Source organism: Passer domesticus, chromosome 2 (genome assembly GCF_036417665.1).
Source record: "Passer domesticus isolate bPasDom1 chromosome 2, bPasDom1.hap1, whole genome shotgun sequence".
Taxonomy (NCBI): Eukaryota; Metazoa; Chordata; class Aves; order Passeriformes; family Passeridae; genus Passer; species Passer domesticus.
Genome location: NC_087475.1, coordinates 123,411,619 through 123,437,896, shown reverse-complemented (window position 1 = coordinate 123,437,896; position 26,278 = coordinate 123,411,619). Strand labels below are relative to the sequence as shown.

The 26,278-nt window shown below is 37.5% G+C and overlaps 1 protein-coding gene across 6 annotated transcripts in view; it reads right to left on the bottom strand.

Annotated features, from left to right (window-relative positions):
- Nucleotides 1-1,404: 1,404 nt before the first annotated feature.
- DCAF6 (DDB1 and CUL4 associated factor 6) overlaps nucleotides 1,405-26,278 on the bottom strand; it is a 73,447-nt gene continuing 48,573 nt past the window's right edge. For 4 of the 6 annotated variants that reach the window (XM_064411083.1, XM_064411087.1, XM_064411085.1 and 1 more), the window contains 9 exons: nucleotides 25,564-25,669; nucleotides 23,087-23,202; nucleotides 22,227-22,307; nucleotides 21,128-21,440; nucleotides 10,620-10,758; nucleotides 7,545-7,701; nucleotides 5,900-5,988; nucleotides 3,308-3,413; nucleotides 1,405-1,849 (listed from right to left, as the gene is read on the bottom strand). In XM_064411083.1, the coding sequence (XP_064267153.1) occupies nucleotides 1,785-1,849; nucleotides 3,308-3,413; nucleotides 5,900-5,988; nucleotides 7,545-7,701; nucleotides 10,620-10,758; nucleotides 21,128-21,440; nucleotides 22,227-22,307; nucleotides 23,087-23,202; nucleotides 25,564-25,669 (1,172 nt within the window). In that variant the 3' untranslated portion in view covers nucleotides 1,405-1,784. Of the gene's footprint in view, nucleotides 1,850-3,307; nucleotides 3,414-5,899; nucleotides 5,989-7,544; nucleotides 7,702-10,619; nucleotides 10,759-16,320; nucleotides 16,363-21,127; nucleotides 21,441-22,226; nucleotides 22,308-23,086; nucleotides 23,203-25,563; nucleotides 25,670-26,278 lie in introns of all 6 variants that reach the window. The other 2 variants (XM_064411088.1, XM_064411084.1) reach the window with 2 other exon arrangements.

The window sequence follows — 26,278 nt, the reverse complement described above, 5'->3', positions numbered from 1 at the left end:
TCCACCACAAAGTCATAAAACATTCTTTCATTTCTTACTATCTAAACAAGCTTGATTAAAACATTATTTCATGAGAAAAAACTATTTATGCTCCCTTCTCCCAGAGAAGGGCCACTTCCTCCACCAGAAAAGACAGATATCCATATTAGCTGTTACTCTCCATTTCCTTAACAAACAAGCATCTTACCTTGACATCTTCTCCTCTCCCTTGCTGATGTTAGGTAAACATCAAACACTTCACAGATCTCCATCCTCTCTGTTGCACTGACCTCCTCAGGATGTGACATTTCCTGGATTTCACAGCACTCCAGTGTTTGAGGTGTTCATTCTTCTCGGCATCCTCTGCTTTCAAAAATCTCTTTCCTCAACAGTTATTTTCTCCTTTGCCAAATTCTCTTAATTGCATCACTTTCAATGATTTCTTAACTTCTCCTTTAAAACAAACAAGGAAACCACCCAGCCACCCTCATCCATCTCCTCACACTTTTCCTCTCCCCTTATGTCTTTTTCCTGTGGCCAAGGGAATATCTTCACTGTCACTGCCAGCTGATTCCATATAATTCCCACTTCTCCTCCCTCACAAATTTCTCTTTATCTCTTTTGGGTGTTTTAGTTTTCCCTTTATTTCCCTTCCCTGTGTCCCTTCAGCCTACCTACACTGTGAATCAGGACATCAGAATGTTGTGCTAATGTTCTTTTTTATTTAGTGTGGGGAATCCCTTTTGTTGATGTCAGGAAGTTTGTGCAGCTCGTGTGATGAATGTGTATTTTAATGTCAGCAGGGTAATGAAGCCTCCAGTACCCTCATCCCCCTGATTTAGAATTCTTCCCAGCATTCTGTATTCCCCAATGGAGCCTCTCAGCACCTGCCATCCTTGGCAAGAACTGCCATTGAGCAAACAGCTCTTTCCACCACTCCACCTTCCTTCCTTCACTTTCTCTTCCCTATTGCCATCCAGAAATCTGTGGAGGAAGGGTAAAGCCCATAAAACAGACTGAACAGCTTTCCCAAATAATTACTCCTAGGAAACAATGCACAGGAATTTTTAAATTCATGTTCTCTAAATCCAGGGAAATTAAGATGTAATACCTGCTGCTGTTGCACAGGCAGACTCACAGATCTAGCAGTGAAATACAACTATTCCACCAGCATTACAGACCCAAGCACTGAGAATGGGAAGTGACATTATACAACTGAGGGAGAGAATTTTTGCCTACATAAGTGTGGGAAATGCAAGAATCAAGAGACAGGGTCCTAAAAGTCTTGCTCACTGCAAGAAGTAATTGTGCTTGCCACTTCACAAACACTGTAAGAAAGAATGCCAAATACTGCAAAGGCAGCAATGGGGTTGTAGTTACAAGGTGATAAACCAATTGCTGCACAAAGAAAAACCAGAAAACTACTTAAAACAACCAAATCTTTTAATTAGAAAGCAACAAACATGCAAACAGCAGGTATAGAAATTTATTTGAACCAACGTTTTTACTATCATGAAAGTTACTTTAAAACATTGATCCAAGCTCTCACATTTGCTGTTTAAGGAAAATATTGCACTTGGCATCTTCTAGCACCCCTCATACATGGCAAAACATTTTAAAAACATTTTTGTTTATTTTAACTTGCACACTCTCCCCAAGTCATGCACACAGTCATTCAAAAAAACAAAAGGTTAGGTTATCCAAAAGCAATACCTCAGAATTGCACTAAAGCTCTGTAAGGAAAAATATAATTAATGTCTTATACAAATTTCATTGACTTCCAGGTGCTCACACACAACTGTTGGTTACTCTTCATCTTCATTTTCATTCTCCTGGCCAGATCCTTCTGATCTGTCACCTTCCAATCGGTCTGCAAAACACAGATTTAGTAAGAAGAACTTGCAAAATTTTCTTTTTCTGGTAAATATTTATTATGTGCTGTCTCCCTGAACTATTACACCATGGGATATGGCCGTGGGTTTTAGGGTGGAAGAAAGTCTGTGTGGACTTACAGCAGAGAGTGGGTAGAAATGCTACCACAAGAAAGAAGAAAAGGAGAAATGCCCTTAAGGATTTCCAGACATGAAAGCAAAATCTGTGTACAAAAGGAAAAACCTTGTAGTTGCTGACTGGCTGTCAGCACAGAAAAGACCAACAAAGTATAACATTAAAATGAGAAGGTCACTACAAGGGACAGAAGTGCTGTGCTGGGGAGCTGAAACTACAGTAGCTACAGTTAGAAATGTGAATAGTCCAGAAACTGGGGGATCACTGCCTGTCACTTGAATACAAAAGTGCCTTTGAATGTAAATATTTAGAGAAGAGCAAATACAGAAATGTGTGAGGGAACATGACTGGCTCAAGACCAATCACTCAAGCAACATGCAGTCAGGTTTAGAAACACTCCACCCAGCTGTAACAGGTTTTTGCTGAAATTGTTGTAACTGAAGTGTTGGACAATTCTTTTAGCATTTCACTCAGAAGAGATAATGACAACTGAAGGAAACACAGGGGTGTGGAGGTGCAGCACTGGGCTGGACACACGGCAGCCTCCTGGCTCCCAGAGCAGCCAGGGGTGAGAGAGGAGCAGCAGCTGCCACCAGGCACAGCTTCCTTCACATCTCACCACTGCAAGCCACTGCTCTGCTCAGCCAGAGTCCCCATATTCAGTATTTCCCATCACAGGTTTTTGCCCCATATGCCATGCCAGCCTCCCAAAACTTCATCTCCTTGCTTCCTACACAGTGTGTGATGCCTCTCCACTGTGCTCCATCTTCAAGGTCAATCCACTGCACTCAGATTCTTCAGCACCAACATCCAGTTCCTGGTGATGATTCCTCCATGAAACCCTCTTACCACCAGTGTCAGCCCCATGGGAACTGGAGGGACATCCTGCTGCCCTGGGAACAGCTGCCAGCAGCCTCAGCAATGCCACCCACAGTCCTGAATCTTCACACCTTCCTTTGCCCCTAGACAACTCCCACAGTCACAGCCAGTTTATCTTACAGTTCATTCCAGTCCTCCCCAACAGATTTCCCATCACACAGCACTCACTGAACAGATCATTCCTGAAGAGAGTATCTTTCAACATCTAAAACTATATTTTGCTCTTTGCTTTGAGATAAAAAATAACAGCTGCAAAGATGTTGCAAGTCTCACACCAAAGAAGCAATTCCTAAGTACTTCTATTAACAAAACCTTGAACAACCCTTGAATCTTCTCACCAGCCTCAAGTACAGCCAGAGCCAGCTGAAGATCCTGATGATTTCCCAACCAGCCTGCTATTTCATAGCCCCGTGCTTGGACAAGCTCTTCAGAAGTCTCTCACCTGCTCTTATGTGATTCAGTGAAGCCAACATTCGGAGCATGAAGGAAGCTGGAACAGTGATGGTGTTTCTGGTCTCTTCCAGCATTAATTCATTACGAGTTATAACCTGAAGGCAGGGAAGGGAGAAGACCCACATCAGAAATAAACAGAGAATTATACTGCATTGATAGGGATTTGTAGATACAAAGGTTCTGTGCAAAAGCCATTTTACAGAGTCCAAAATTAGCATAAGGGAGCAATATTTTAGTAATTGCTATTGAATATTGTTGTCTGGAGTAAGAAAAATCAGCCAGTGGACTCTGCCTGCAGCTGTCCAATTATCTGTCTAAAGAATATTTTAGTAAGATCATGGTTCCATTGTCCACATGCATGGCAGATACTAACATGAGTGACTAAGAAAAACTTCGGAAATCTTTCATGAAGTAAAGCAGATTGATGAGAGAAAGAGCTGTTTCCAGATGGCAACTGTTGTAGAGAACAAAGTTCTAGCACCAGTGCTGGCCAAGAATGTGGGAAGGAAAAGAGATGAGGTTACCCTCAACTCCTACCTTCATGCTGCTTGAAACTTTTGGACAAAACCCAAGGAACACAAGCCATTTCTATCCCACTTCAGGAACATTCTTCAGCTCCATAATTCTTTGTAAACAGAGCTACAGCTTGCCTCTAAATGACTTGAAAAAGCAAGCCAGTTCCTAATGTCTCATTTTCAAGGAAAAAAAAATCCACTAATGAATACTTTTATTTTTCTTCCCTCATTCCTTCCTCATGGTACTTTCTTGCCATCCTTCTTTCTTCCTCCATAAATTTTAATCCCACACTGTAGGTTGTCCCAACTTTTAGACTATGTTATTTTGTTATCATTAAGCACAAAATTTTCTTTAGGTGGAGACAAGTTATGACCATTTTTCAGTCTTTGCTCCCAGATCAGCTGCTGTAAGACAGGAAAATAATGAAATTCTTTTTCTCTCTGAGACTCTTCAAACCTGTTCCTCTTGTGAGGAACATGTACTTGCAAATGTTTGCAGTTTCTTCTCCCTTCCCAGTCAAAAAACCAGCTGATTCCTCCCTAACAGAAGCAAACTGAGAAGACAGCAGGCTGCTCTTTATTCCTCTTTCACCCCATATTTCTGCAGTGCATCATCAATAACCCCCCTGACAACCTGATGCTGAGGTTTTTCTCCATTCAGAGGTTTGTTCTTATCCCCACTGTCTTTTCCTATTCACTAAGGTCATGGCCTCTCCCAATTTTAAATACATTTCTGTATCTATATGGAACTTTACTCAAACACAGTGTTTTCTCCTCAGACTTTCTCCCTTCTCTGGAAAATTTAGTTCAGGTATTTTGGACACTTATTCCAGCCAAACTTAACATGGTGAGAACTGTTTTATTGCTATGAACATGTCCTGTCCCCTACATAGGTATGCCAGTACAGGGAATAAATTAAAAAAAACAAAACTGTGTAAAATTACAAACAGCACAGCAGTCAATTCTTCTGAAAGTTCTACTTCTTTATTAAAGAAAACAGAACTAAATGTCTAAATAATTTGCAATTATTAGAAATAAAGGGAGGGAACTACAGTACATTAATTAATTTTATCACACATTTATGTTTAGCAATACTTCTAAACCCCAAAGGCTCCAAAAGATGTCAGGACTAAACCTGTCACACAATATGCAAGGAAGTGCGACTTCACTCAGTGCTAAAATAATGGGAAAGGTTCAAAAGTCACAAGTGGATGGTTTGGGGTTTTTTCAAGGGATGTGGGGTGGTGGCTAAGGGTTGTGTGTTTCTGTTTGTTTAAAATATATTTAGCACTACTACAGAGAAATGATGATTAAAAAATCCTAATCTACTCTATCTGTGCTGCCCAAGAGATTTCACAAAAAGCGCCCCCAACCTGACCACCCCACAACCAAATCTGTCCTATAATATTATTTACAGAAAACCATATAACATTTTGATACAATGTGTTACGTAAATCACTCAAATATGATTATTCAGCAGTCAGCTATATGGTCACCCCAGGCCAGCTGCTATATCCAGTTATTGCTCTGAGGGCAACATGAAAAGAATGAGTTACATAACTTCACATTGGACTTTTATAACTGATTTGGCTTGCAATGTTTGCTTTATTCCATGAAGTTCCCATGTGCAATCTTAACCTTTAAGTGCCTTTTATGCCACTGAATATTTAATAGGATTGATTTTTGTACTCTGTGTTGTTCTGTATATCCTTGTATTGCCTTCAGTTTATTTCCTTCATCTTCCCTTCATTTACTTGTTTTGAGACAGGCACTATATTCATTTATTAATTCCTGCCAGTTTTCCTTCTATATCTGAGTGTTCACACATCTTCCAACTCCTTTCATGTACATAACAGCAGATCATATTATATAATTTCTAGGAGAGCTGAGGAAATGCAAAGTGCCAAGGATATGAAAGTCAGCTGTTCTGAAGGGCAGCTTTTTATTTGTAGCTCACTCGTTGAACATTAAATAACTCTGCTAATTCATTATCAGTAATTTGTACCAAAGGCTTTTATTGAACTAAAGACACAACATTACCATGAAAAAGGAGGAAAGGTTCTTACCTCATCTGCAAGTTTTCTGTTAAAAATCTTGGATTCTTCCAGTGGTGACCAAATTTTTATGTCATAATCAATACCCGAAGAGGCCAGAACTAGAAGTAAGTAACAGTAATTCTAAATTAAATGTGTTATGTGTTTATTGGTATTTTCTGCTCTTAAATAGAAGAAAAATATTTCACTTGAAGCATTTATTTGCAAATGTCAGATCTCATGCTGAACAGAGCTTGTAATTACCAAGTCTCCACATGAGGTCTGCTCCATGGATGATTTGTTTTTGAATCTATCTATATAGATATGAAGAAAACAAATTCAAACATCAAGAGCCCCCTGTTTTAAATTTTAGAAATCACTAAAATATACAAAAGATAGAAGCAAAAAGTAAGAACAAAGCCAGCCACTACTGATCCATTTCTGCTGATAAGTATATGCATTAATAACAAAGCTTGAGAATTTGTAGACCCAGTAAAAAGACAGAACCAAGATAATTTCAAATGTACCTTTGATAATTGCAGTGAATTTCATGTAAATTTGTTTGATATTTAAATGCAAAGATGCAATGTATGCTATTATAAATAAAGTATGAAAAATATGAAAAGTTGCAGAACATTCTCTAGATCATTGCACAAAAGCCACTGTAGGAATTAAAATTCCATAGAAAGCTCTCAGTAACTGGGAAGCTGAACAAGGGTAACTGTCCTAGAAGGAGGATGAGCTCTCTTAGTGACACCTTCAGCACTTAGTGACACCTTAATGACACACTCCAACAAGACATCAGCAAAGCCACAGGGCACTTTGAAAAGGGAGTCACTCCAAAGGGAGTATCCAACTCAGGACATTTACAAGAAGTCAATTTCAATAAAAAAGTTTAAAGTTCAAGGCTTACCTTAAGTAGGATAGTATTCCATGTTCCCCCAAACTGTTTGAAAAACCCCCAGCCTCTTCTAATATAATTGTAATAACTTTACTTGCTAATTTACTAATATCTGACTCCTACTATACAGCCAGGTAGGGCTGTGAAAAAAAAAATAACACAAATACTTTCTCTGACTGTGTCAGAGGCTGGAGGACGGTTTAGATTTTCCAGCTACATGTGATTCTTTCTACTGCTTTGGTCCATATTTTCTATGAAGGATTTCCTTTAAACACAAATTATTAGGATTCCTATGAATTTTATTAATTATTCTAATCTCACAATGCCAGTGAGACTGCCATGTTATTAATTATTCTACTCTCACAATGCACTTCCACTGCATTTTTTTAATAGAACCAAGTAGAGACCAGATTCCAATATAATTTGCAAGTATTGCTGGCATTTCAACAACCCCATATTTCCCTCATTAGTGTCATAGAAAACATTTTTGTGTGTTGAGGGCAGCAAAAAATTGAGATCCTTCTTATTACACCTGTCAGTATTTCTATAAATTCTGTGCCAGGAGTAGTCTGATTTCAATAATTTTTGAGTAAGGAGGGATTTAAGGGCATTAATAAGAGGCAAAATTAAAAGCACTATTATCTGAATTATATAGGGAAATATGAACAACTGCTCATTAATAATTGCATTGCTCTGTTGAGACAATTTAAGACTGAGCTTTAAAATGCTCTAGTGCAGATAAGCTGGGCATGCAGAGTGTGAGGATGCTGCTCTTACTGGGGTCAAAGGGGTGAGGCTGCAGGCAGTTCACCACGTGGTTGTCAGCCTCCAGCAGCATGAGGTGCTCAGCAGTGTGGCGGTCCCAGATGAAAATGTGGCCACAGTCTGAGCCACTCATGACAAAGTTGGATCCCCAAAAGTTGGCTTCCTTTATCTGAAAGAAAAACAAGACTTGGTAAGACGCAGACAGTGAAAAGCACAACAGTGCTGCTGAAGGAAAGCTCAGCCCATGCAGAAATGAGATTTAAGAAATTTTAAATGAAACATTTAAAGAAGAGTGATTAAAAAATGAGAGTTCAAAAGGTTTTAGATTTCACGAGCAGAGTAGCTGCAAACAGGAAAAAAAAAGAGAGAAAGGGTTGGGGCAGGCTGAACAGTATGAAAATAAATATCAGGCAGATCTGTCACTTTCTGAAGTCACAGAAATGATACTGGAGACAGGGTATGCAAAGGAGTTTTTAGGAAAAGTTTGGCCAAGTTAAAGTTTGTGACAGGCTTTATCCCTGGGGAGGATTTTCCACTACAGAGAAACAGGAGACAAGACAGAAGCTTGCGATACCTTCTTCAGAAATCCCTTCTGATTTCACTCAGCATAGGACCTCCAAATAACCATTGTGAAAGGATATAAATTTGCTATCCCATGTCCTCTACAGGTGAGAGGCTTGATGGGGTGGCAGAGGGAGAAGGGGCATTGCTTCAACAACAGCCAGAAAACTCAGTCACGAGATGGGAGCTGAGAGCTCCACAACACTCTGGTGCCTGGAAGGCTGAAGGGTACCCTTGTGTGTAGAATTGTTATTTGAGAGCCAGCAGCTCCTCCTACAAACTCTTTTAATCAACATACAAGGGCCAGGAGAGGTACCTGTGCAAGCAGGAGCTGCCTGTGCAGCAGCTTGGAGTTCACACAGGCCATTTCCAATGCTGGAAGTTCAGTTTGGCATTTAGGAGTAACTCCAGCATAAGGGACAGAATTTTGAGTTTGAGACTATTTCCACAGAATCCTGCTATTATTTTCCAGGTAAGGCTCTAAAGAGGGCCATGCCTGGATCCTTATCTTTCTTTTGGCAGACTTCCTTCAGAAAATGCCCTGAAAAGAAGGGCAGAGACGTTGCCTTGCTCTGTGCTTTGCCTCAGCTACCTTGATACAGATTCACTGGTAAATTGAACCCTTATGCTGTAGAAATATGTGGTTTATTTCCAGCATAAGTATGCCCAGTTTTAAATTTCAGGCTTGGTAGATCTTTGTCTATAGAATATGTCCCAATGACTGCAGTCAGTGCAATAAAGACATCCTGATGTCTAAAAATAAACCAGAGAAGCTGCATTCCTGTAATGAATTCCAATGTATTAATCTTTCAGCAGCTTTTGTCTTATAGCTCCTTTTAATACATATTTTCATTATCCTGTTACATCTAGATTATCCCCAATAATAAAAAAAAATATTTTTTTATTTTAATTTTCAATCAAGACCTCTTCCTGTGTCCTGTGTATTCTCTTACTCATACTTCTCAATACTCATAAAATCTAATTTTAGCACCACAAAAATGAACAGAACTGAAATTCACATTTAAAAATTTTGGTTTTCAAACGTTTCTAAAAGTCACTGTTTAAAAACAGGACTACAAAAAAAATGTGAGAATGCCAAATTAAGTTTTCAAAACTAAGGAAGAACCAGAATTATTCTATTTGCCTGCATAACCTTAATTCACTATATATACATATACACACACCCATATATATGTATGTACCTGTAAAAACTCTATACATATATATAAATGATTCATGTAATTGACATTTCCCTGGGCTGCTCAGGTCTGTAGGAAACAAAGCTTTTTTAAGGTGTCTCCTTCATAAATTTGAAAGGGAAATATCATTAGCCCTTGCCTTGCAGGAATGAGGGCATTACTCAAACCAGCAGATAAAAAGAAGTTTGCAACCATAGAGACCAACAGGGAAAATAAAATTACATTTTCTTTCATTCTGTGCATTCCTTGCCATAGGTGCTTGTGTGAAACAAAAGCAAAAAGACCAACACATCCCTAAGAAACCAAACAACAAAATCTGTCAAATAATCTATATAATATCAGCTATGCAGACAGAGACTGAATTAAGGCTTAGATTAACTCACTTTTAATATCTTTTAACCACAAAGTGCCTGATGCCAGGACTTGTAAACTAATCGGGGTTTAAGTAATTCAAATCAATTTCTGAAATACCATGCAAAACTCCTTGTCATTAATCAAAGTTTATTCTAAACCCTGTTGCTTATGTAGACTGAAATATGTATTTAGTCAAGCGTTTTTCCCAGTGTAATCAAGCTATTCACACAAACCCTAGAAAATGGCTTTTTACGGGTAAAGGGACTACTCTTCACATCAGCTACAAAATAACACACCAGCTACTTCTGCAAAATACCACCTAGAACTCAGAACTTCACATCTTCAAAATATTGCAAAAACCAAAAAGAAGAAATAGCAAGGACAGCAGCATCTGTTTTTCATGCACCATTGTTTTACAAACACAATAGCTGTGTTTTTTCTTAAAATACAGGATTTTTTTGTGTAAAAAAGATGAAAGATGAAGCATCTAGTAGCTAAATTATAATTTAAGAACTAGCACTTCTTAATTTTTTTTTTATTCAGAGATGACAAGGTTCTTCAAAACTCTGATTTAATCCTCACTTTCCCTTACAAGCTCTTCAAATTTAAAGATTAAATAATAATTTTGAACATCTTGGAAGGGAAAGTGAGGATTTAATCATAATTTGGAAGGGAGGCATATTTTATACCACATAAGCCAAGAGAGAAAATGAAAAAGAAGAAAAATACCCCCAATTTTTAATGGATGTTAAGGGGAGAGAGTCTGAAACTCAGGAATATTTAAACGCCTTTCACAGTGACACGAGTCACACTGATTTTAATTTTCATTTAGAGCACATTCTGTGCCTTCCAAGAGAACACAGAAGCCCAGGTGCTTGCAGAGCATCCCGAGATGCTTTTTGGGCAGCAGAGCAGGGGCAGGTGCCCCAGTGAGCCCGCGCAGAGCCCCAGCCCCAAGCCCCAGCGGCTGTACCATGGTGCGGGAGTTGCGGTGACCTTTGTAAACCATCTTTATCAGGGGGCGCCTGATGTTCAGCGTTTCCAGCTCCTCCATCTCCTTCCTCTCCTTCCTCCTCCTGAAGAGCTCCTGGATGCGGGCCACAGCGGATCGTCTGTGAATCCAGAGAGAGCAGCGCTGAGAGCCCCTCCCAAACACTGCAGGGGCTCCCAAAAATCATCAGTAGGCACTCCACCACATTCTCCATGAGTTTGACACAGACATCAACATCATCCCAACTGTAAAATTGCAGACGTGAATTTTTTCCATCCTGGCTTATAACAAGAATAGCATGCAAGACAGTGGAATGTCAAGTGATGCCAGGTTTTATTTCCCCCTCTGTAGAACAAACTTCAGCTGCTGGCGAAATTCACATGCTATTTTATTTTCATCCTCCACCCATACTGAGGCAGCAAAATTCTAAAGTGAAAAAAAATCTATGCCAGAACAGAAGTTTTTAACTTTTAAAAAGCCATTAAGGATCTAATAGGTCCCTCATTGTGATTTGGTTTTTCATAAGATCAAAAAAAAATTTCAAAAAAATCTATGCCAGAACAGAAGTTTTTAAATTCTGAAAAGCCATTAAGGAGCTAATGGGTCTCTCAATGTGATTTGGTTTTTCATAAGATTTTGTCCAATGTATTTCTCGTCAGTATTTCTCTATGACAAGATTCAAGATTTAGACAGCTTTTAAGAAATTCCTACTAAGGAAAAGATGATTTGAGATCAATTATTGGAGCACCTATCCCATATGGTAGCAGTAAGGTTTACAGCTGGAGATTTCCTAAAATAACAGAGGAATAAACAAAAGCCAAGTTATGTAATTTGTTTTGTGAATGTTTAATTCCAGGAACTTAATTTTTTATTAATCTGCGAAAAGACCTTGGTGTCAAATTTTTCCTGTTTAGGTGTTCAGTTTGCAGATCCCCATAATTCCAGCTATGACCAGACAGTCACATCTCAGTTTTTTTTCTTCTGTCATTCCTTGTCACTATTAGCTTTGAGGTCCCGAACACAGTCCAAGGGGAATGTCACTCTCAGGAATAAGCAGGTACAGATTTTAGCAGAATGCAAGGAGTGAAACTATTACAGCAATTTATATTATCCTAAAAATTAAACTGATCCAGGAACCTCACTACACTGCTGCCAGAAAGTAACCTGAATTTGTTTTTAAATAATGTTTTCCTCTGTTTTTAAGTAATGTTTTCCAGTGTTTTAGTCACTGATCCTGAAAACTCCACTAACAAGTCTTCTACTCCAGAAAAAAATCCCACCAGATCTATCTCATCACTAATTCTCTCAGCCAGTGATCTGCTTAGATTTTTGTTCAATTTTTGCCACAGGAGAAAATTGCACCAAAAAGTTAAGGTGAAATAAATGTTATGCTACAGCTAAGCAAAGAAGGAGAAGGAATGTAAGTCATTAATGCAAATTTATTTGCTATAAAAACAAATAAACAACAAACCACCCACTGTTTTACTAAGACAGATTGCCTAATACAGCTAAGCTTTCAAAATAAATTTTAATACTTTTTCATAGAAACCAGAAGAGTTTTGAAAGCACCAGTCAATAGATCTACTTAACAGTGTGCTATTTATTATAATACACTTCTTAGATGTTTGCCTAGCAAACAGCACCAGAAAAAGTAGACTACCACTACTTCCTTGGTAGAGAGTTTTCTATCCTTTCAATCCCTAGACAATTTCCTGGTCCATCTTTTTTATACTACAGTAAGTAAATACACTGTATTTTTTAGTTAGTCCTTATGCTGAGTTTCAACTTTAATCTTCAACAGATTTAAGAGGGTTCTTCACAACATCTTCATACAACAGAGGGAGTAAAAAAAGAAGCCTATGTTCTTTATCTAGTGTGCTTTAAAGATCACTGAGTTATTCTCCTCACCAGTCTGCTTCTACATAAAGGAAAAAGGGTGGCATGCACATGATAGGATGCAGCAAACACTTACAGAAACTTCAAACCATTATTTGTGCAGATTTGGCTTTTACTTGCTTTTAAAAAAAGATGGGGTTTGTGCAAGAAAGTAAAAGCATCTATCATTTACTGTGATTCTTTTTCAAAATTTTGGTGCATTTATTCACATTAATTAATTAAAGATGTGCAGTGAAGAGGCTGGGAAGTTAAACATCATTAGGACTGACAGAGCAGTAGACTTGTCCAGGTCTTTCAGAAGGGTTACTTGCTGGACAGCACCAACAAGTCTTGGGAATAGAAGATGATATTAAAGTAGCTCATTGGTGAAGCAAAGTAGTTTCTTGCACAATTTTTCATCCAAATATCTCTATGAAAATTAATCTCTCCAGTTCCCTAAACTGAAATACAGAGACATTACAAAAAAACCTCAATACTACTCAGCAATCAGAATCATGCATTTTTAAATAAGAGCAGAAGCACAGAAGCAATTTTTGGTTAAAATTGTCTTTCAACTAAATGGAACTCTGAATTTAACCTCCTCATTTGGGGCCTCATTTTAAAAGGCAGGAGTGGATTTCTATTTAGTTTTCTTGGAAGCCCATGATTACCTTCTCCAGGGAGAAGGCAGCCAAGCACATACAACTGTAACACTACAATCGAGCCCTGCAGAAAGCAAGAACATGGCAGAGGCAAGTGTGCTCCAGAAAACATAATTATGAGCCCAATTTAGTGACATTTTAGGACAAGAAAATTACAGGAAATAGCCTTCTCTCTGAGAGATGTTACTTGTTGATAACTACAGATTTTCTATAATTCTTCTTAAGTCATACATGTACAAGAATTTTAAAATCTGACATAGCTGTTTTCATTTGTATTGGTGATGAGCAATTCCTGTCTTTGCCAACACAAACACAGAAGCAGCCTCATCACTTGGAGCATCAGTGGGTACAGAAGTGTGCTGTGCAATTTGAACTGGTCTGTTCAGCTTGAGCTGAGCCTGGCTGAGAGCTGCTGCTTCCCCTCCAAACTGCTCTTCCAAGCACAAAATGTCAGACAATGCAATTTATGCACATGGTGTTGGAACTCCTTAGGCAACCCCATCAATGGGTACAGATCTAGGAAGTATTCACAGAGCACTGCTCCTCCCCTTATGATCAGCCAGGTTTGAAGTCCTCAAAGTTAATAGTTGTAATCAATTATCTAAGTCCATTTAAATTAAGCCCGAGATGAATGGAATAGGGATTCAGAAGTGAAGCCATATTTTTTTAGTTAAACATAGGTTCAAGATAGGCAAACAAAAACACAAACCCACAAAAATCCTGTGATGCAAACTGATCCACAGCTATATATTATAAATGGAAAGAAATGGAAAATATATATATAAGCTAAGTCTTAAAATATATAAGTTGTCATATAGGGTGTTTTCTGTATATTTAGAAATTCTGAAGCATAATGAGGATTTTTTAAAAAACAAGAATCTGTATAATTTGCACAATTAAATACCTCATTTGTTTATTAAAGGACAATAATTTAGTGGCTGCCATTAAAGCTCATCTGGTACCTGAGATAACCCTGCTTCTTCCAAACACCATTATCCCAGACAGATAATGGTCAGTCTCCTGAGCTCAGCTGGTGCAGAGCTCACGTCTCCCTCCTTCCTTGCTCCATCCCTCTTGTCTCAGCTCTGCACTGAGTATTGAGCTCAGTATTGATTCCTTCAGTACTGAGGATTTTTGTCACTTCTCAAGTTTCCAAACATACTCACACACAGACAAATATGGTCTTTTTTTCATAGTAGACAGCTTTGGGCTGGAAGGGACCTTAAAGATCATCCCCCAAACCCTGCCAGGGGCAGAGACATCTTCCACTGGACCAGTGCTGAGGACCACAAACCCTGATTTCTTCTCTTGAGCTCTCTGATGTTAACATCTATTTTTTTATCTACTCTTGTTACCATCTTCTCCTTTGAACTGTTTTCTCTATCCAAAACAATTGCAGAGAACCTAAGGCTTATAACCATTAACTTAGATCTTATTTCTCCAGTGCCTTGTGGTCATCTGGACAACACTCCCAGGCACATGGTGGGATTCCTGGGGGTGTCCAGTTGAGTTGGACTCAGTTGTGGGTCCCTTCCAACTCACAGCATTCCATGATCCTGATATTATTTGTGGGCATATCTAAACCACTGCAGCAAACCTTGATCCAGGTCTGTCATTTCTTCATTGATCCTGTAAAGGAATCCAGTTGCCAGCTACCACTGATCTGCCCAAGAATTCCAAAGGCTTGTCTTAACCACCATATTAAAATAGATTCCTTGACTAAATGCCAACATTTGATTATATTTCTGATATTGATTACTTCCTTTAGGAGCCTCTGAATCTGTGGAAGAGATTTACTGCTGCTGTCAAATTTCAAGCATTAAGACAGCTCAACACCAAAGGCAAAACCATCCTGTTAACAGCACACTGGCACTACCCCTAAGGCCCAAGTTATTTCACTGTTGGTCATACAAAACCAAATGTTTACTGTAATGCCCTCCGAGGTAATTTTCCCAACTTTTCAAACACAATCAGTGTTTAAATTATTCTCAGTTACAAAACACTTCAAAATTTTCACCTCATATGCTGATGAATGATGATGAAAAGCAGAGAAAAAAGACTGATAAAACATTTTATGCTGAATGCATAATTTATTTTATATTAATTTTATAGCAATATGAAACTAATATTCCCCTGGGCTGTGCTGAAGAGCTAAAGAATACCTTGGTAAGCATGCTGAATACAGAAAGAATGCCTATTGTAAAATTCCAAGTAGAAACAGCAAAGATTCCTGAACCTCTAAGAAATCTGCCAAGTTAAACCCAGGTATTCCAATTGCAGCTAAGATGAAAATATAAGACAAAGAAATATAGATCTGCACTATTTTCCTGAAGGCATTTAAAATACAGGACTAAAGCTAAGTCTTTTATGGAACATCATCCTGCACCTTTGTCTTTTCAGCCACAGAAAGCCAAGATGTTAATTTTCATCATTGTAACAATTTTGGGCCATTTCCCCTCTAGATGGCCTCTGGCTGAAATCACAGCAGAGTTTCTCCCTCTTACATGTGGCCAAACACAATTACCCAAATTGCCTTATATGTTCTTACAACTGCTTCCCTCAAGTATTTCAATAAGGAATAGGAGATCAAGTGATTTTTTTTTTTCATTTAACTTCATTAAAAGCAATATTGTGTAAAATTTAACATCTATCTTTCTAAATGTGTTTTACCCAATATAGCTCTAATAATTACGCTTAGTTCCATAACCTTGTTCAGGCAAAAAATATAAATGGTTTTTGATCTATGTAGTCTTATATTTTTGTCCAGAACTGGATGTTCTCTACTACCAGACAAAGCAAATCAGCAGTAGCCCATGCAAATATAACTCGTTCCTCAGCAGCTCAATTAAAAAAAAATAAATAAAAAGAATATTTCTTTTCACAAGCTACACACTTTTCAAATTCCATTAATTTCTATGGCACACAATAAAAATGTTAATAGGTTGTAAAATGTATACACTGCCATTTCTTTTCAATTTCCATGCAACACATGCAGCTAAATATAACTCAAGCAATATGCTCTGTAATTCATAGCATTTGAAGTACAGCAATTCTTAAAATGCCAGTTAGATATGAAAAACCAGAACCTGATAAATCCAATATATGGCAATAAAAAGGAGGAGGGGAGGAATAAAATAATTAATTACCTCATTATTCTATCACCTATCGCTGTTCCTCTGATATTATATCTAGTAAAGGGAATAACAACTGAAGTCATTCACAAATGCTAGGTACCACGTTTTTCAAAGGTTAGCATCTCTTACAAAATGTGCTCTATGAATTCCAACTGAGAAGGCTCCTTCCCAGTGTATGAGTCAGTATATGAGACTACTTGCATTTCAGCAAAAATAGTATTCAGATTATATAACAGTACACAAAGTAAAGTTATAAAATGCAGTAATTCTTCATAGATCACAGCAGCCATATCATCATTTCCATTCTACATTCATATTTCTTTAGATTTTAACCTACTAGTTAAAGCTAGTTGTAGCTTTTTCCAGGCTTAGCCTCCGCCCCCAGATCAACTTCAAAGTCCAAACAAACTTAATTCAGTCATTTAAGCAGGAAATCAGCCCTCAGAGAGCTGTTTTGACTAATTTGTGAAAATTAAGATCAATCCATTAAAAACTGCACTCTCTGTGTATGAACAACATTTTGCATAGATTTTTTTTCCCCTCCCACAGATTACAAGGTATCACCCTCTGTTTGAACTAAACTCACTGGATCCAGAAACTTTTAAAGGAGAAATGCCCTTGCATATGTCCAGACTGAAAGACCTATATATATTGTCTTATTTGTCAGAAAAGGCACCTTTTCCTGGGGATTCCCTAAAATGCACAGGAGGTTATTTAATCTGGTGAGTATCTAGCTAAACTGCTCTGCTGCACAGAAGAGGTTTTAATTTTTTTTTTTTCATTTTAGAATATTCTGTGCACTTCCTTATCCATTTTGTTAAAAAGAGCATGTACTGACTAGCCCAACAACATGAGAAAATGAAATAACTGCTTCGCTTCTTTTAGTCACTTATGAAGACCATTCCTACAGTGATACTCAGGGGCTAAGAAATGCTGCTGGAAAAAAGTCAGATGCCACATTCTCAATGATTTCTTTTAAAGAAATGTCTTTCTGTGTCAAAACTCTTCCTAGCTGACTCCTAGTCAACATGCAGCTGACTTGGCCAATCAACCAAAGGATCGTGGTCTTTCTCCAAATTTTGCTGCTACTATTTAAAGTCCTTTTCAAAATATTAAAGCAAGTGAAAACTTTGCCCAGTTCCTCCTGAGAGCTCAGTTTCAGGTTAGTTGGTGAGAAACCACCTATCCTCATTGTGTTTTGAGATTTATAAGTATCCACAATGTGAGATTATTTGAGAAAAAGATCAAACCCTCAGCATGAAAACATTACAATTACAAATAATATTCAAATAATGGAAGCCTTGTACAATTAGATTTGCAAAATAAACAATATTTATTCATCAATCTGAAATCTACATCCATCTTACTAAAAATAACCTGAGATGCTGTAGGAAGTTCTCAATTTATTTAGAGCTCCATTTAACAGAGCTATCAGAAGGGTATTTCTGCCACTTTTTTTCCTGAAGAGGAAGCTACAGATCATGATTTCAGAGTACAGAATCAGAAATCTATCCTCTTTTTCAGTGGAGAAAACTGTATTTCACAGTGGGAAAATGACTCAGATTCCTTTATCTGAATTTCTCCACCTGTAGAATATTCTGCTCAATATAAACAAGAGCTATTTGGTTTATAAGAAAACACAGCTTAAAGAAAAACAAATTGATTGTAGACAAAGCCAGTAATGTTACATATTGGAAAAGGCTTATTATTCAAACAGTTTTTTGCATTCTGTCTCAGAAGGCTACAACAGCCTTTTTTTTCTATAGAAAAATGAAACCTTTTTTCTTCATTACATAAATTATGAATGATGGTAGATTATTGCAGGCTTGTCTTTCTTCTTCAGAAAAAAAAAAAAAAAACCAACACAGCAAAACCAAACCAAACCCACAAAAAAAAAAAAAAAAACCTGAAAAAACAAAGCAGCTTCCCCTAAGTATTTTACTGAGAAAAATAAAATCTACTTTTTTACTCAGATATTAATGTCATTAATTATCTAATAAGATGACACATTGGAAAGTAAAGTATTAGATTAATTCCAAAAAAATGAGATTTAGTAAAGGAATTGTTAGGTAACACAATTTACTGAGTGAGCAAAGAGAAAAGAAGCCTACAGAAAGCATCCTGGAGGAGTGGAGCCCCAGACTTGCAGGCAATTTTATGTCATGTATTGCTACTGTTCTTGAGCAGGGTGTAGGAATGGAATCATGCAGCACATTGAGGGTGGGGAACTTATTAACAGAGAAGTCTGTAGGGCCTTGAGAAAAAGAAATCAGCAGTATAAAATTGAGTTTTATACTTCTCAGCTTCCTTCTGGTGAAAGGGAACACTCATTAATTAGGAATGACAAAGTCAGGAAGAGTGCAGGGTGCAGGGCTTGTGTCTGACCACGAGCCCCCACTGGAACAGTGACAGGCAAGAGAGGAGGAGGAGGACACAGCCCCAGCTCATTGTGCTCAGAGAATCCTCTCTAGACCAAGAGTAACAACCACAGAACTACTCCAGCAAAACCCAAACAGTGCAGGGGCTGGGCTACCACATTCAGGCAAAAAGTGAAATATGAAGAGGAGACAGAAACCAGCATGATGGCAGGAAATCCATTAATTACTGCTAAGAGTGAGAAAAATTTGGCACTCAGTCTAAGGAGGCAAAACCTGAAAATGGACAGGATGAACATCATTCAATGATGAGCACTGGGCATGAAAAATTATTTCAGTCAAAACAGAATGTTAGCACAGAACAAAATGACCAAGTTTAGTTCGTGTGTACCCAAGGTAGCAGCAATGCTTTGAGTTAGCTTCCTACTCGTTAAGGGACATGGGAGATTTTATATAAATTTGATCCGTTTGTGAAAGGGATTTTAGGCTATAACAACTGCCACAGTACTACTAGAGAGAACTTCCAGTTCCTTTCACTCTAATATGAGATATAATAATAAGAGGGCTTAGAGCTATAGCTTTTAGGACCATCAGTGTCTGCTTCCTTTCTGGAAATCCAAATTCCTTTGAGCACACACAGGATGTCTTATTTTCCTCAGTATCTCAGAGTGCATTTGTAAACTCTTGAAACCTGAAGAATAGGAGTGAATGTAATGCTCAGTAGTTAAACTGGAAAACTTCACTGCTTGCACACACACAAAAGCAGAACAAAATGATCTGGTCAGGCATTAAACCTGAGCAATGAAAGCCGCAGGAAATCCTAAACCAACACTAACTACAAAGCAACTTTTTTTCAGATTTTATTTGGGGGAAGAATAAGGGAGCAGGGGACTGCATCAAGGATTTTAATTGCATCATTCACTTGGCTGAATTATCTTTCCTAGGTGATAAATTTAAACTATTACAGGAAAAAATCTCACTGCACAGAGAGGAAAGAAAGCATGTCAGATAAATTGTAACTTCATTTAGAATGTTCCCACTAGTGGGAAATGGTAACAGCTGTGTGATACCTGGAAGTGTAATTCTTATCACATTGCTACAGAAACTATTACATCGTAGAGACAACGTGGTGCATGAAGAGAAGCTACAACTCCTGCTTGAAAATGGAGATGGGATTAAAATTGCAGGGCTTTTCACAGCTTGCTCTTCAATCACTGGATCATAATGAACATTGGCTCTGCAGGGGAAAATATTTCTGCCATTCTATATCTGCCTACAAATACTTAGTACTGCATGGAAAGTTAATGGGTTAAGACAGAATCTGTATATATTGGCCTCTTCATAAAAGCTTCATTTAGTGAGCAGAATTACTTGTGCTTTGTAATAAACAACCACTGACTGTTCTTTTTGCCACTACTGACAATGTGCTGGCTTACGATTTCTATTTTAACTGGTAATTATTCAAAACCTCCTCTAGAAACAGCTATTAAATTCTTCCTGATTTCCTAATGAATACATATTGTAAACTCCTGTGAAGAATCTTCATTGCTAGCATAAGAAATTAATAGCACTGTCTTTAATAGGATTAAAGCAAAGGTATGTGACATGAGGTTAAATTACATCTAAAGCTAGTAAAAAGGTATTGTATGAAGCCTAACAACGGAAATGTTGCTTAAATAATTTTAAAGTTTTGAAATTCATGAACAAAGGAATTAAACCAACAATAACAAATTGAGGGTTTGGTTTACTAAATGATCAAACACGTATGTACAGCTCTTCATATAGAAAAAGCACAAAGCTTCCTAAATGCATCTTTTATTCATGGTAGCAATTAGCAGTCTACCTTTTATTTTTTTACTGACATATATAATAATATTTAATAACCAACAAAAGGAAAAGGATTACAGTTTCTCTTTCAGAGAAAAAGAAGAATGAAAAATTTAACACATCAGTTTTAATATATGTACTACAATACTATAGTATTGCTATTGCAATACTATAGTATTGCAGTACATATATTGCTGCACAAGAGCAATTAAAAACTCTTGCTTTGCCAGAATAACAACATCTAAAGTATAACTGAAAGAAAATGTAAGTCCCTGTCCCCAAATTTATGAACTTTCTATACTTATGACTAGAGGGAGAATAATAACAAATAAACTGCAAATATTTAGCACTGAGGTATTCGGCAGGCAAGAGATTAGCACAAGCAGGTATAAGACCTGCAAGAGCCTTTGTGGCTTGTAGAAAAAATGCAGCTGTACCTATCTTAGACAGAGGCAAATTAGACTCAGCCATCAAGCTCTTGGCCAGTTGTCAAAGAACAACTTTAGGATACGAGGGCTGAGTTTCTTGATCTTTCATTCAAAGAAATAAACAAGAAGAGAGAAAGGGAGAAGGAAGCAAGAAGCGTTTTGGCAAGCAGAGGCAGGTACTGCTCTCACCTGTGCCCAGGGCCCCCTCGGTACCTGGCCCCCGGGATGAGGACAGGGTCGTCGTCACTGTCGTCGGTTTCCTGCAGGGCTGAGCTCCTGGTGCAGGCCTCGTCCGCAGCCGCCAGCCTGGGGGATTCCGCCTGCGGCTGGGGCTCCTCGGGGCTGCTGGCACTGGGGGCAGGGCTCTGGCTGCAAATGTCTCGGTTTGCGCCCTGTTCGCAGGAGCCTTCTTCCTCTGCATTCCCAGAGACAGCATCTGCACTGGGGCTGGTTTTCTCTGGTTCAATTCCGGAGTGCTCAGGAGCAGGTTTATCTGATACTGCTGAAAAGCAAATATTGGGTGTGAAAAATGTGTGGTTTATGATTGGCTTTTCGCAAGTATTAAAATGAATATTGTATGTGTATGTTAGAAAGTTATGCTGTATTAATTTTCTTAAATATAGTTTTAGGTTATAACATAATGTTAAAATAGAAACTGTGCTATGCAAGATATTTGTTTACAAAAGGACTCACACCAGATAGGAGCCACAGGACACCTAAATCTTTCAGAGAAAGGGAATTTATTGCTCCCTTATCAGCAGAAAACTAACTTCTTCCCACCTCGCTCAGACTAGAAGACAGCATGAGAATTAAGAGGAAGAAGTTGACAGTGACCAAACAAAATCCTAGTTTGAATGGAATTTATGCATCATGTATAAGATGTATGAATATGCAACAGGCGATTGTTTTTATGAATTAATACTCTGTTAACAAATGTCCTTTTTCGGGCTTGTGTTGCCCAGAAAAAGGTACCCAGATGTCCATATCTCTTTGTTTTTATTGTCTCACATTGTCCTAATCTCAATTGTTCAAATTTTATTACTCTGATTATATTACTATTTTTATAACCATTTTATTACTATTAAACTTTTAAAAATTTCAAAAACAAGTGATTGGCGTTTTTCACATTGGGGAAAACAAGTCACACCATTAACAATTATAGTTTGTTTTAGAAATGGTCATATTTCTATGACCATTAATATTTATTCAGTTAATATTTCATTCTCTACTTCTTGCTATAACTATTTGAAATAGTACAGATACATACTTGCTATGTACAGATACCTACTTGCTTCAGTTGTCTCTGCTTCATCTGTATTTTTCAGCTCTTCAGCACTTGCATCTTCCTTGAGAGATTCATCAGGAATCCCTAAATTAAGCAATTTAATGGTAAACCACATTATTTCAATTAGATGCACATCTATAATGTAAGCAAGTACAAATGAGACCAGCACTCCTGGAAGAAACCAGTCTTAAGTAATCCACTCCAAAGTCAATGCCTCTACTGAAATCTCAGCTATCAGTCACATAAAAATCAGTATATATAAATTTATCTAGTTGACCAGGGCAGCACACTAACTAAGAAAAATGTAGTCATTTCTTGTTCCTTAATGTATTTAACAGCCTATGCTGTGAGAACTTAAACAGCAAAAATAGCATTTGTACTCTTAATACAGACACTTGCTATTATTTCTGAAGACAAATGAAGTTATCAGTCTATTAAGAGGGATTTATTTTTTTTAGTATTTCTCTGGAACCAGTCATTTGACTTGACTGCCCTTTTGGCAACCAACTGAGCAAGACAAACACATTTAATAAAACGCAGAAAGCTTGAAAGAAATGTACCAAAATTCCAAGCACTCATTTATGACTGCAAAGTGCAGTTGTTCTATTTTCCTATACAAATCGAGGCACAATATGCCCCTAAGAAGAATAATGTTTTTAGAACTAAAGACAAGGTAAGTTAATGTTTATATTTATTGCAGCTATCTCAGGTTGGTGTTTTCTTTCCTAAAAGAATTCATGCTTTATTATGGCTGTATTCTGCCTTCATGTGCACAAGTGAGACTCCCAGTGTGTGCAGTGGGAGTCAGGGACATAGGAGGGCAGAATTTTTGCCTTAGTATTAGAAATCCCAATGTATCTTACTTGTTTCTTCCCCATCAGGCCCTGACTCATCCAAAGCTTTTGTTTTTACAGAGTCTTCTTGGCCTTCAGTTTTGCAATGACTTCCACTCCCTCTAGAGCTTGAATTTATGCTGCTCCTGGCAATGTAACATGGAAAAAGAAAATCATTTAGGATCATGTAAATACATAAATAAATAAATAAGATCATTGCAACAGCACAGTCTGACCAACATTGTCTATCTCATTGCAGTAAAGTGAGAGCTCCTGGCAGCAGCTACAACCAATTCACAGCAATTTCAAAATTCTCTTTTATTGTGTCCATTGCCACTCATCCCACACAATTCCTCTTCATCACAGAACCCTGCTCCCCTGTTCTCTCCTTCCTATCTTTTTTTTTTACCTTTAAAGAATGTCATCATTGCTTTTCCAAATATTTTAAGAACTCCAAAGGATTTGCTGTATTTCACTATTTACCCACATTTTAGATGTATAAATAATCAGAGATCGTCTTAGAGGTATGACAAGCTATCAACTGAGCACTAATAAGTAATGTTATCCCATTCAATTAAAAATATGATTCAGATAAAAGTCTCCAGGTCCTTCACCACTAATTATCATTCCTGTACCTTTCAAAGTATGGACTTTCAGTTCTCAAAGTTTTGTTATTGCTCAAGATTCACTACAAGCTGGTATTTGACATTTACTCCCCATTCATGTTTAGATAATTATTGTGGGACACAAATTTCTCTTTACAATACAGAAAATAAATCCTCGGGAAATATGTAAAATGTTGTCCTGGATGTCATTGAAATTCATGTTTTTAGACCCTCTAGCAAAGACTTTCAGGAAATGCAGTCTTGTTGCTGAGCTCTCTTATGTGATGTGGCCTAAAACTCAGGGAAATCATTAGACAAAAGCAGAAAAAAAGGCAATTATAAACATGATTCTCAATAATTTAGACTGTCTCTTTACAAACATCTTCTGACCTGTGTATGTTATTAGCAAATATTTAATATGCTACATTGCTAGAAGCAGCACAGATCATGCTTAGTTGAGATTCTTGAGAATTCAGTCTAGACTTCAGGAATTTTATGTCTTATGTTAAACCAGAGCTTTTACTTCTCTTGATGAGCAATATTCTGTATATTCATTGCTATATCAATTTGTAAGCTGTAGGCAAGTTTTTGTTAGCCCTTTCAGTATTTCTTGTAAATCCAGAATTTTCAGCATTACTTCTGAATGGCCAGACAAGAAGGGTACTGCTAGATACCAGGTGGAGGATTTTTGCTATTTTATGTCTCATCTCTCTAGAAACCTAATCATAGCCTAAACAGTAAAAATTTTTTTTTGACTCTTAGGATTTACATGTCTTCCTCTATTTCATTTTCACAACTTCCAATTCTCAGATTAGGGAGTTTTTATTTGTTCTCAACTGCATCATTGTGTCCAATGGAATTGCATCTTGCTCCTGTTGCTCTACTCTTCACCACAGTGCTTTTAGTCAGCCTCTGAACTGACAATGACTTGCAACTTTGTCCTACCAGAAAATGCTTTTTCCTCTCACTACCCACACCACACTACCCACCACCAAACTCCATGGATTTTCTGACTGCAAAATTAGGTAAAAGCATCATAGCAAAATTAATTTTTTTCAAAGTTTGCTGGATATTGGAAGCAAAATCAGTGTTTTAAGTTTCCAAACTGTGAGCAAGGTGCATGTCTTGTGTCTAAAGCCACAGCACTTAAGAGTGACTAAATGTGGCTGGGTTTTGTGGGTTTTTTCCCCCCTCAGTAACAATGAGCAAGCATTTCTCCTCACTGCCTCCAAATGATTTTGAAAACATAAGCAGAGGAATAGAAATAAGATGAGATAAAATAAGGATGATGGTTGTTCTGGGAGATCCCAAGATGCTCTACTGATAGACTTGAAGACAAAGCCAAGTACACAAGGCCATTAGGCACTGTGTGTTCCTTATCTGAAAAGGATGTCACTACTGCAGCACCTGAGCAGTCCACAAAGTTGCTGTCTCAGCCTTATGCATTCATCAACACTCCTCAGACACAGAAATATTAATTTCAGTGTTTACAATCCCAGAACTGAGTCACAGAAAGACTCACTTGCAGAATACTATATGAGAGGTTTGTTAATCCCTGGACTACCATTCCACCCCTGTACTACCCTGCTTTATAACACCTTGATATTATGCCAGGGCTTGATGAAAATGGCATGTTTCAAACTATGTTTGCTTTATAGAGATTCACAGTAAATACACAAAAAAGAAGCTTCTTGTATAAATTTCACATTAAAGCACATCTTATACACTTTGAAATATATCTTATGTTCTGAATGCATTAAGACTACAGCCATTTCAAATTGTGTAGGTACACCTAAAAATAGACATAAACCACAGGGAAAATAATTTATAGCTATGCTAGACAAGTGTTACTGATATGTGCTAATCACGAACTTGTCAAAACCAAAATTAACTTGTTCTTACCACTCATCAGTGAAGTCCAGTTTTATTGTGCTTGTAGTTGTTCCTTCTGTACTGTAGTGCAAACTTAAAACTGGTTCACCTGTTCCTGTTCGTGGCTTATCACTTTCTGTAAATATGGGGTTGATAAAGTTTGAACAGGCATTAGAAATGTACATAAAGTTGCTATAATTCTGAAGATTAATTTCATTATCAAATGTTGTGGTAACATATATAATGTCTGTTTAAGATCTCTTACAGCCCAAGCAAAAAGTTAAAAAGTTCTAGAGTAAACACACCAAATTTGCAATGCTTGTAAAATGGTCTAACATTATATATAATTATAAAAGCAAACAAAGGAGATGCTGTCCTTCAACATGCAAGTAAATAAAATTTCAGATAGATATGTGTACACACAATATAATCATTAATAAGCAGATCCATTTTATAGCAAATATATTAATAGGATTATTTTTAAGTGGTATTCAGTCTTTTTGCCTTAGTAAATACACATGAAAAAAAGATTATCAGATCTAGACATAATCAGCCTAGAAAAATCACCATCCTCTACTTTGTTGCCTACTTAGAACCCAGACAACTACCAGCACCCTTAGCCTGCTGAAAATTGTCAGTCAGTTGTCATAAAAATACTGTAAATTCATGTTTCAACAGTTTTATGCTTAAACCCCTATTTTATATTATAAAAGCTGCAAACAGAAGTGAGCACTTGTAAAATGGG